The sequence below is a fragment of the Rhipicephalus microplus genome, unplaced genomic scaffold (assembly GCF_043290135.1).
Source record: "Rhipicephalus microplus isolate Deutch F79 unplaced genomic scaffold, USDA_Rmic scaffold_14, whole genome shotgun sequence".
In the NCBI taxonomy this organism is placed as follows: Eukaryota; Metazoa; Arthropoda; class Arachnida; order Ixodida; family Ixodidae; genus Rhipicephalus; species Rhipicephalus microplus.
In genome coordinates, this window is record NW_027464587.1 from 35,903,448 (window position 1) to 35,914,448 (window position 11,001).

Here is an 11,001-nt window from a genome sequence, read left to right on the forward strand (position 1 = left end):
CGGTGGGCTCATTGTTGACGTTGGGTTTTCCTTCTTCTGTCATTTGCATTGTGGTATGGTGTTCTGGGTTCAGGCGGTAACCCTTGTAGGCGGCGGCTACTGCTAGTCACGTTGCTGCTTCTGGGCGTCTCGTTGTTTCCAGCAGCAGGCGGTTCAGGGACCTGGTGCATCTACCCAGCAGCTCCAACAGTTGCCACACCGAAACGACGATAAATCGATGTGTACGGAAGGACGAGAAGGAAGTCACAACAAAATTGTACTTTATTTGGCTGACCTGCGCCCGAAGTCAAAGCAAAACAAGCGCCGTACGCTGCAGACCACAAACAAGGGTTCCGGCACCCACGGCGGTGCTCACTTCAAAAAAGGGACGTTTCCAAAATAAAACGTGGCACAAAAGTAAGTACGCAGATCACACGTTCCTGGCGGAATGCGCCTAATATAGACACTTGCTACGCGCGTCACAAGCAATGTAATAAGAATTGCAATTGATCGTGGCAATGTGAATGTACGTAAAAGTTATGGATAAATTTATATGTAGAAATATATATCTTTACTGAATATAGAAAGATATATATCCAGTATATAAACATACTGAAATATACTGCGAAGAAATCTACAGCGGATCCACAGCCACAATAAGCGTCCATGAAAAGAGCTACGGAATCCCAATAAAGATAGGTGTAAGGCACAGAGGCATGACCTCCGCTATACCATTCACCATGTGCTGTTACGTTTGGCCCGGTTATTCGTCTGAGCAGACGCCAGTGTGCGTAAGCCGGTCTACTAGGGAGTATTTTAACCCCATCGGCACCCAGTCTGCAAGACGCTGTCCTGTAGATGTTCTAGGAAGCAGTCGGGTCTCAACGAAAGCTTCGCGAGACAAGCCTTTTCTTGAACGGGCTCGAACGGCGGAAGGGGGGGGGGGGAGGCGGCGCCACTGTGGCGGGTTTCATTGAGTCAGCCTCTTCACTCGGCTATTGCCGTTGCCGACGCGAAATCGTCACAAAAGCAGTCAGTCCTGAAGCATGGGAAGACGTCGAAAAAGCCGTCCCCAGGATCTAGCGTTTGGACGGCCTGAAGCTGAAAGCAGCATGGACCGCTGCTGACGTTCGGGTTAGCGGCCATCTCCCCGGAGGATCTCAACCTTCCCTCTCCGGACTCTACCTCATCGCCCGGCGGCGCCTTCAAGGCGGGGGCCGGGTGCGTCATTGTGTGGGGCACTCGTGCTCCCATTCGACCGTTGAGACTTCGTCACCTGATTTGTGACGAGAATGCTTACCACCGCCTTCTTCGGATCTCGGTGTAAAGGAGACGGCAGGCTATAAAAGCCGAAGCATTTTGTGAATCATGGACGGAATCATGAAGTGAATCTCAGTTGTACATATTGCGGGATCTTCTGGATCCCTGTGCAGTTCCTACCTTTCTTCAATAATGTATATAAATCTTCGTTCTACTTCTCTTAACACGTCCCCTCACTGGCGAAAATCGGCTATGCGCACAACGGCGGGAAGCCAGCTACCTTAAAGAAGCCCGCCGTTCCTGCCATCGATCTCGAGCCCTTTACAGTGCGCACAGGAGCTTCTCAGAACCCACGATTGGAAAGACTTAGAGATCAGAGTTAATGAAGAGCACCTAAGTAACTTAGAAGCACCGACAAGTGGGCTAGTTCATATAAATTCGTACTGCCGTAACAGCACCGCAAGATAAGACGAATGCACATGAAGAAAAAGATACACAAACGCCCACTCATTTGAACTTGTATTGACATGCGCAAAAGATTGTGTGAAGCCCTTGCGTGGCTTCACACAGATAACAATACCGTAAATAAACGTGTGAGCCAACAATAAAAATACACACACAAACCAAACAACATTATATCTATCCGTTCAAGTATAGAATTTATTTTGTAGGGCTATAGACGAGAAGCTGATGTATGAATAAATTTCTTTGTGAATCTGCTAATCCACGATAATCTGTTGAGTTGTCTTGTTGTGCAGTGCGGATGAACACCCCAGTTGAGAAAAACCAGCTTAGTGTCACGGCATAAACCAGACCACTCGAGAGCTAGATTGTCGAGGCTTAACACATCCAAAAGAAATAGAATAATGCATCAGCTTCCCGTCAGTAGCCTTGAAAAATAAAAAAAAAATCCATACTTGAATGGGTAGATATAGCGTTGTTTTTTGTGTATTTTTATTGGTTGCTCACGCCGGTTGTCATATCTTTACGTACGGTTTCATTATCTGTGTGAAGTCACGCATGGGTCCCTTTCCGATTTCTATAACAGGGAACAGATGGATTAATGTGGACACCTATTACTTCTCACGTTATGCGGAGAATAAAGCTATGCAGCGTGGCGCAGCAGCAGAAGCCGCTCAGTTCTTTATAGAAAACATCGTCCCTCGGCATGGCGCTCCGACAGTAGAGATCACAGACAGAGGACCTGCCTTCACTGCAGAGCTTTTGCAGTCGGTTCTCAGACTCAGCGGTACAGCTCACTGGAGAACAACTGCATACCATCCACAGACAAACGGACTGACAGAGCACCTCAATAGGTCTCTCCCAGACATGATCAGCATGTACGTTGACACGGAACATAAAAACTGGGATCAGATATTGCCGTACGTGACCTTTGCTTATATTATAACACCGCTCGACAAGAAATCAGTCTGATCTATGGTCGCGAAGTCACGAAAACGTTGGACGCCATGTTGCCGCATGAGTGTGACGACATCTATGTAGACGCCGAAGACTTCACTCAGCGCACCGAGGAAGCCAGACAGCTCGCACGCGTGCGCATCTGTCATCAGCAGCATCAAGATGCACAACGGTACGACCCCGATACAAGTTCATTAGCTACACACCAGGCAACAAGGTCTGGGTCTGGATTCCAATACGTGGGCGTGGACTGTCTGAAAAACTGCGAAGATGGTACTTTGGCCCATGCAGCGTCACGCGGCGCTTGAACGACGCGAACAACGAAGTCGTTCCCGACACAGATTGTAGTTCTAAGCACTATAAAAGCATTTACCCGAAGTCGTGCTCGTCCTGCGTAAGAAACCGTATTCATCGAGTTCATTAGCTCTCAGTTACCGTTTTGGTACGGCCACTTTATACACCTGGTAGAGCACCTAAGTTGCGCATCAGGACCATGCGTGTTTCGGAGGGAGGCAAATGTCAAGTGCTTGCTTAAGAAAGACGATGGCAGTTGTGCATGTGCCATGAAAGACTATAAAATGGACGAAAAAGAAGAACTCGCTTGCGCGTTCTATTTAAAGTCCAACCTGCTTCTGGTGTCTCAATCTCTGCGGCAAGACCTGTTTTGACGTCGTGACAATATATTACTGTTAGAGCTGCTGTTACTACTACTAATCATGTTTTTATTATTATTATTATTATTATTATTATTATTATTATTATTATTATTATTATTATTATTATTATTATTATTATTATTATTATTTTATATTATTATTATTATTATTATTATTATATCATTATTATTATTGCCACATTAGTTTCTGAAGTTTTGTTATTGCCCCGTAACACCGTAAGTAATATACAGTGTAAACCCCGCACGCCTGCAATGTTTGAGAAGCTTCGAGACTCTCGAAGGGGCGGAAATTCCCTATACCTCCCATGTATTCGCTCGCGGCCGCGGCAGCCTCGTTTTTCCACTGACGGTTGCCGGGCATCCTACTCGAACGAACAGAAAATTTCTTTCATGACGTCACTGGTCAGGTTTCCAAATAGAAAGAAAAGACGAAAAATCGAGAGGAAGAGGGTTGCCGCGGAAGCCCACCTTTGACACTTTGCATGGAAGCCGAATGTGTTCGTGCCTTTTTTCAGGTACAGTGTATTAGAACTTTCAGGTCCGCTGGCCGCTTGGGTGATGCGGCTATTTCTAAAATTTGGTTAATATTTTTAAAATATTGTTTGTGCTTTTTGAAGAGGCGAAAGCTGGCTCATTTCTCAGTAAGACGAAGCTTTAGCGGCACAAATGAACTCGTTTATTGCACGTTGTGTATAGAAAACGGACATACACGTATTGTGAAAGTGTCAACTATAAAAGCAGCTATAATTTGCAACTGACATGCATACTGAATTAGCAAACGCTGAGCCCAGAATACCCGAACCAATGTGAAAATTGTCCACAATCGCAAGTCGGAGACGTCGAATTTCACTCAATCACGTTTGTTATGACGGCGCGAAAAGTTTTCTTACAGGACTTGAGTACCAAACGAGACAAGTTCGGAAGCGCGGAAAGGCTTGACGCGATCAGAAGATTTTCGGGAATAAACGCCGCTGGAAACAGCGTTTCGGCAAGTTGACTTGTCCTCGTGAGAGAGCAGCGTTGCCGTGACGAAGAAAAGTTCAATTGTCAAAACGTTGGCTATAGCAATAATATCTGTAATAATTGTTAGAAGCATTTAGTCCATAATGTGTATTTGCGCGACACCATTTGAAGTGAAGACTCACAAGTTTTAAATCTACAGCTACAATAATTTCATGAGCGGGAGGGAAGCAGCGTATAATTACTTGACATCAATTGAACTACACGCCAAAAGTAAAAGAAACTAAAATTATGTAGCCGACAAAACTCGAATTCAAGCCTTTCCATCAACGCCTTTTGCCGACAGGAGCTTGGCTGCCGTAATCACCAATTAGTCAAGCGACACTGCACTTCTGGCGGTCCAGCCAAGCTTGCAAAGAACTACATACGTACTCATGCAAAATCAATACCAGCTCACATAATGGGTCCAATATCTTGTGCTCACTCGTTGCCTTTAGGAAACGCTGAAAAATCGTCGCGCAACTAGAAATTCCTGGGTTAGGACAGCAGAGTCACGGAAAACATGTGTTGCCCGATTAAGACATCTTCGACGAATGCATGGTTGACTTGTTCGGCGTAGCTCACGGCGGCTTCCGTTATATGCCCGCCGCAACTTGTCTTAATCTTTCCCGTAGTTGGCATACTAACCGAGCGAGATAACTGAGCCCAATCCAACTCACTGAAGGGCGAGAAGGAGCGGAGGCAAGCGCCACGAAATCAAATTCAACCACTTCCGGCGCTTCACCTGATTTGAAAATCACAAGATAAACGAATAATAAAAGGCATATAAAGAAAAGAAAAGTTATGTACAGAGGTATCGTTTTTTATTTGTAAAAACTTGTTACAGCCAATAAAAGCGAACATTTAAATCAACCTCACTTCGATCAACCGGATGTTAGGATGCCCGACAACCACTGCGAGCGTGCAAGTCCCTGTAAACCGAAACTAATGCTGAGTTTCCGGGGCTTGACTGCATACAGTAGATCATTTTGTAAAGATTACGCGCGCAACGCGAACATCACAGATTATTCCGAAACTTACGTGGACGCTAGCGATAACGCCAGAATACTCGACGGCACATGTATGAATGCCGACGCGCTTCATCACTTGTCAGTTGATTGACTGCCGACGCTTTGTTCACCACTATGAGTGTCATAGTGCATTGCTATAATCGGACTTTTCGTTTACCAGCCACAAATCGGCCGAACAAAATCTGATCTTGGACTGCTGTATTTGTTAACATCATGACACATGTTACCTTATTATTTGAAATACTTGCTAGTAGTCAGAGGTAAAATAGAGTTATCGCTCACATTGCAAGAATAACTTTGTGTTTTTTTGCAGTTTCGTAGAGGGCCCCATACTTTAATTTATTGATACGCAGCGTTGAACGTCCTAAAACAACCATATGATGATGAGAGACGTCGCAGTGGAGGGCTCCGGTAATATCGACCATGCTCCTGGGGTTTTTTAGCGTGAACCGAAATCTGATCACACAGGCCTACATCACTATCGCCTCCATCAAAAACGCAGCAGCCGCAGCCTGGACTCGATCCCACGAGATGCGGGTCTGCAGCGGAGTACCTTAGCCACTAGAACACAGCGGCGAGGCAGCACCATTTTGTCAGCACGGCCGTTTCCCCAATTAATCTAAGCGTACATGGCATACAAACCACCTCAGCCACAAACACGCTGTTTAGTTCAATACAAAAGCTCATTTACTAGTAAATATATGACACCAATGTGCACACTGAACAAATTTGCCTCCCATTCATATTTTTGGGCGAATTTTCTTATGGTCTAGCCATGTCCGCCGTCCATGACGATGACGTTGACGCTCGTGACGATGAAGAACGAATGTGTTCGAGACTACACATTCTCTTTTAGCCAAGGAGAAAAACGACCGTTAAAACGCTCTCACCCGCAAAGGGCCTTCCTAGAGCTGACTGTTACAACGATACGTCTTGTCACTCATTTGCATTTTCGAGTGAGATTCATAGTTACCCCAATGATACCACGCCCACTCATGATCATTCACTTGGAAGATATGCTGTAATATTTTTCCATTATACACGTTTGTAAACGCGTTAACAATGCAAGCAAAAAAAATCGGCAGCCAGCAGGCGTACTACTTGCAGAGCAGCACTAATCTGCGGACAATCAAGATAAGTGGTCGCCGAGTGTAGTGCAGCTTCAGGCGATGATCATACGCGAAAACACGCATATCTTCTCCAGCGAGAAACTTGTCCGACATGGCACCTTGCTTTCGGGGTTTTCGCTATAGGCGAAGCACAGTTCACATGACCCCTGCTTCCCTCTCCGATGCTTGCTCACAATTCCACAATTGCTTCAGCGTGGCTCAGTTTCGGACTGTGTGTGAGCAGTGCTCCGAATGAATCAGGAATGCTTTGCAAATTTACAAACCATAGTAAAGACTTGCAACTCGTGCACGTGAAGAAGAAGGGGAGCAAGCCTTTGCTTTTTTTAATCCGGAACTGTGTTGTGAGCAGTTGTGTTGCCATTCACAAGATGGCTGTTTGTTGCGTAAATCTTGGTACAAGCATCATTACAATGTAAAAAACAAGAATGCTGCTGGTTCTTTTCCTTGCTATGAATTGTAAGACATATGGATGCACACAAGCACTGAACAGAAGGTCGTAGACAAATTCATTTGATGCCCGAGATCATTCAGGCGAAAAGTTTTAGAAAGTGTCAAGGTGTTAGTGTGCGCCTTTATTTTTATCAGACATTGAACTGGATTTTCTTAGACATAAAACATGACTTCAGTAAGATACTGTTGTGTGCTTCTTAGAACTTGGGATGATTTGTTTGCGTTTTTAGAGCGTTTGTTGTTCTTTATTCGTTTTCTAACTTCTGCTTTGAGTGCGATATATAATGTGTAACAGTGTAAAGAAATAAAAACGATCTATATTTTTAGCGCTGATCCTTTGTCTTTTCCTTTTCTTGCTTACATCCCCTGTTTCGTTCATACACAAACTGAGCTGCGGTAAGGCATCGCAAGAGTATGCTGCCCTAAGTTGGCCAAGCAGCAGTACGTAGTACGTGCTGAAGAAGGGGCTTTTCGTCTCTCAAAGTTCACCTGGAAAGCGCCGGTATTGTATTCGAAGAGGACAATGTACGCAGTCTTTCGGGAGGCTTGACTTAAAACGCACGAATGCCAGGTATCTTCGCAGACTCACTGAGCTATGAAAACAGTATTGGTCGTGGCTACTCTGACATTAGGTTACCACAAAATGGACACTTTCCTTGTTCGTACTGTGCACAGGAATTCACTGAAGCACTGAGCAAAACAAGAATTAACAAAGGATGCACAGCATCACATAATTTGGGCACTTGCGCTGAATGATGGTTGTGCTGCATATGGAATTTTCGTTTATGGCAGACTTATGTAAAACGAAGGAAAAAATTCCCCAAGTGAGAACACACTGTTTACATCAAGGAACAAAGCTTCCTGACACACCAGACCGAGTTCAATAATAAAAATGTAAAGAGCGAGGAATAATGAAAAAAGACGCAGGCCAACAAGATGGTAGAAAATAGTCAAAGGTGTCCTTTCTTCCTTTCCTTGATAGTTTACCTTTATTACTGAACACTAGTACCCACAAGCACGGCATCTAGGCAACCACCATGGAGGAAATTGGGATGCTGGACATGTATACAAATACGTGTTAGTTCTGCATTATTCACTACTTACTAGGACTTGGCAGATACAAAAGGAAATATATCCCGAAATAAAGGGTTCGAAGCCTGAAATACAGATACTGAAGTTGATTGATTGATACTGAAGTTGATTGATTGATACTGAAGTTGATTGATATGTAGAGCCAACGTCCCAAACCATGTGGTTATGAGAGGCGCCGTAGCGGAGGGCTCTGAAAATTTCGATCACCTGGGTTTTCTTAGGTGCATCCAAATCTAAGCACAAGCGGCTACAACACCTTTTGCCTCCACCAAAAATGCAGTCGCCGAAGCCGGGATTTCATCCCGCGACCTGCGGGTGAGTAGCCGAGTACCTTATCCACTGGACCACCACGGCGGGGCACACATACTGAAGTATATTTTCGGTCGACGTAGTGGCATATTTCAGGGATGCTTTTTTACGGTCGCAAGAAGTATTCTGGAATTTCGCAAAGACGTTAAATAGTGCAACAGCTTTTTCTTGCACTAATTGCAAAGCAGTGAATTACACAAATCTGCACAGCACTGAATTTTGCAGTATAATTGTTCTTTACTACAAGCAAACTAAGCTTAACGCCATTAAAGTACAGCAGAGGGCGAACCTACTAAGTACATTACGGGTACTAATTACATAACTGCAGTTATAAAATTCAACAAAAATGGCTTGCCACTCCCACAAATGAAGAGTGCTGTCACTTTCTCCATGAGCGACAGTGATTTTCAGAGCACAGCACTGCCTCAGGATTTCTGAGAGCAGCAGCGTCGTGCGCTTTACCACATCGGCCATTCTGTGCTAGAGTGGAAGCCGTCACTGCCCTATCTATGTCGCCTTTTGTAGTCTTGGCAAAAGGGAGAAAAATTTCATTCCCCCTTGGAAGCACTGAAAACGCACCCTTGACTAGCTTCGCATACAACAAAAATGTAACGAGATACCGGAGCCCTGCATAGCATCGCGATACAATCGATACATCGTAAAAGTATTTCACTGCTGATTTACAAATTTAATTTTCAAACGTATCAAAAACACATACATATACTATCGCAGTACTCTTGTATTGCGATTATGTCCAGCCCTGCTTCTTACGCGTACCTATGCTTCTACAGATCCGAAATGTCTCCTAAGCAGAGAGATAATTTTGGTGACCTGTGCGAGCCACTTTTTCGAATATTCGCGAGAACTACCTATTGGAGTACGTACAAAGGCGTGCGAGTTTGTACGTCACCTAACAAACTGCACAGCGCAAGAAAAACAGAGACAGACGTCGCTTTAGCGCGAATAAAGCGAAAAAACAGAATAGATGCGGGTACTCACTCTCTGCGTTGAAGAGTATCACACCGAGGGAAAGGGCGAGTAGCACGAGGCGGTGCCGGAGTCCGTGCGGTCTCCATCCGAAGGCTGCATCAAAGCCCTCCTTGAAGTTATGCATCCGCAGGTCCTTCAGCATGTCGCTCAGGCGAGACGTCGACGATGAGGTTCCGGCGTTAAACACTAGTACAACCAGCATGCTGCACACAACTATGCCGACGGAGACGCAGTACACGGGCAGGTATCCGCCCGCGCTGAACAATTCGCCCGAGATCACCTGCCCCAGCTGAACGCCCACCAGCAGGGCGCTCATGACAACCAGGAATTTCACGGCGCGCATGTCCTCGCGCGACGAGCGCGATGCGTTGCTCTCAACGATGGCGGTCATGCACACCAATCCACCGGTCATGCCGCACAAAAGACCGAGTATCACGTTCACGTACATCGGCGCCGAGAACACCAGCACAGTGACGATGGTGCCGGCGTCGAGCACAAACGCACCACACAGGTTCAGCAGCAAAGGAATGCGGTTACCGTGCTTGTCGCACCACGAGCTGAGGAACACTGACATCACTGCGGCGGGAACAAACTCGGCGAGCACCAGCAGAAGGTTGTGAATGTTGGCGTTGCGGGTGACGGTGTCGCGCACGCTGGAGTTCTGCTGGCTTAGCGTGGCGCACACATCGTCCGGGTAGGCAGACAGGCACGACTTGGTGATGAACAGCTGCTGGGTGACTACGAAGCGCATGGCGAACGTGATTGTGTACAGGAAGAGCACTGACTCGAGGCCTAGGCCTCGGAAGAACGGCACCCATCGCTCGCGCCAGCTCAGGTGACCGTTCTCGGTGTCGCACGGCGGGCACAGCACCACCGAAGTGGAGGCCACGCTCTCCTCCAGCACCGGACCGAGCCTCACGGGGTCCTTGCGAGGGGACGAAGCGGCGCTGTCCATCATCGACGACGCACGTTCATCGTCGACACAATGAGATCGTAGCGTACGCGTCGGCCCAGTGGAAATCCCGGCGTTGCCCCACGCTCCAAAACAGCTGGCGATGACGAAAGAGAAGCGCGCCGAGAGAGAGCCGCGCCGCCAGTCTCGTACACCACCCGAACATATCGCTCAGCCGAAGGGAGGCCGCGTCTATCTCGGTGCTGGTGGCTGCGATAAGCCGCGACTCGTTTGCTCGCTTATGCTATGCTAACTGTTGGCTCGATAAAAGCCGTCACGCTGCTTCCTGAAGACGCGAACTCGCGAGTCGGCCGACGCGGCCGGCTGCCGCCTTCCCGCTGCAGACTCCCGCGCGACGGACCGGTCCGGAGAGAGGGTTTCGCCGCTACTCCGCGCACCGACATAAAACTTCAGGGACGGATAAGAAGGGAGAAAGAGCCGATAGCTATGTAGCGCTGGTTGATTTTGTTTACAAATCACATATCTTAACTGCGAATACTGGCGTTGAACTCTCGACATTGGTTCAGCTTTCTAAGGGAGACGTCGTAACTAAGACGGATCATTTATACGCGGTCTTTCGTAAGCAACAAGCGCCAAGCCAAAAAAAAAAAACTGCGGAGAAGTTACGTAGTGGTCCCACCTGATATAATATGGCACAATGCAATGGCAAATTACAATGCAGATCACGTGCAAGTAATACGCTAACTGAAAAGT

General features: G+C 46.7%; 1 protein-coding gene across 2 annotated transcripts in view; it reads right to left on the reverse strand.

Annotated features, from left to right (window-relative positions):
* LOC119181372 (putative peptidoglycan muropeptide transporter SLC46) overlaps positions 1-10,638 on the reverse strand; it is a 187,603-nt gene extending 176,965 nt beyond the window's left edge. The window contains exon 1 of one of the 2 annotated variants that reach the window (XM_037432592.2): positions 9,345-10,638. In XM_037432592.2, the coding sequence (XP_037288489.2) occupies positions 9,345-10,293 (949 nt within the window). In that variant the 5' untranslated portion in view covers positions 10,294-10,638. The remainder of the gene's footprint in view (positions 1-9,344) is intronic. The other variant, XM_037432591.2, reaches the window with a different exon arrangement.
* Between the last annotated feature and the right edge of the window lie 363 nt (positions 10,639-11,001).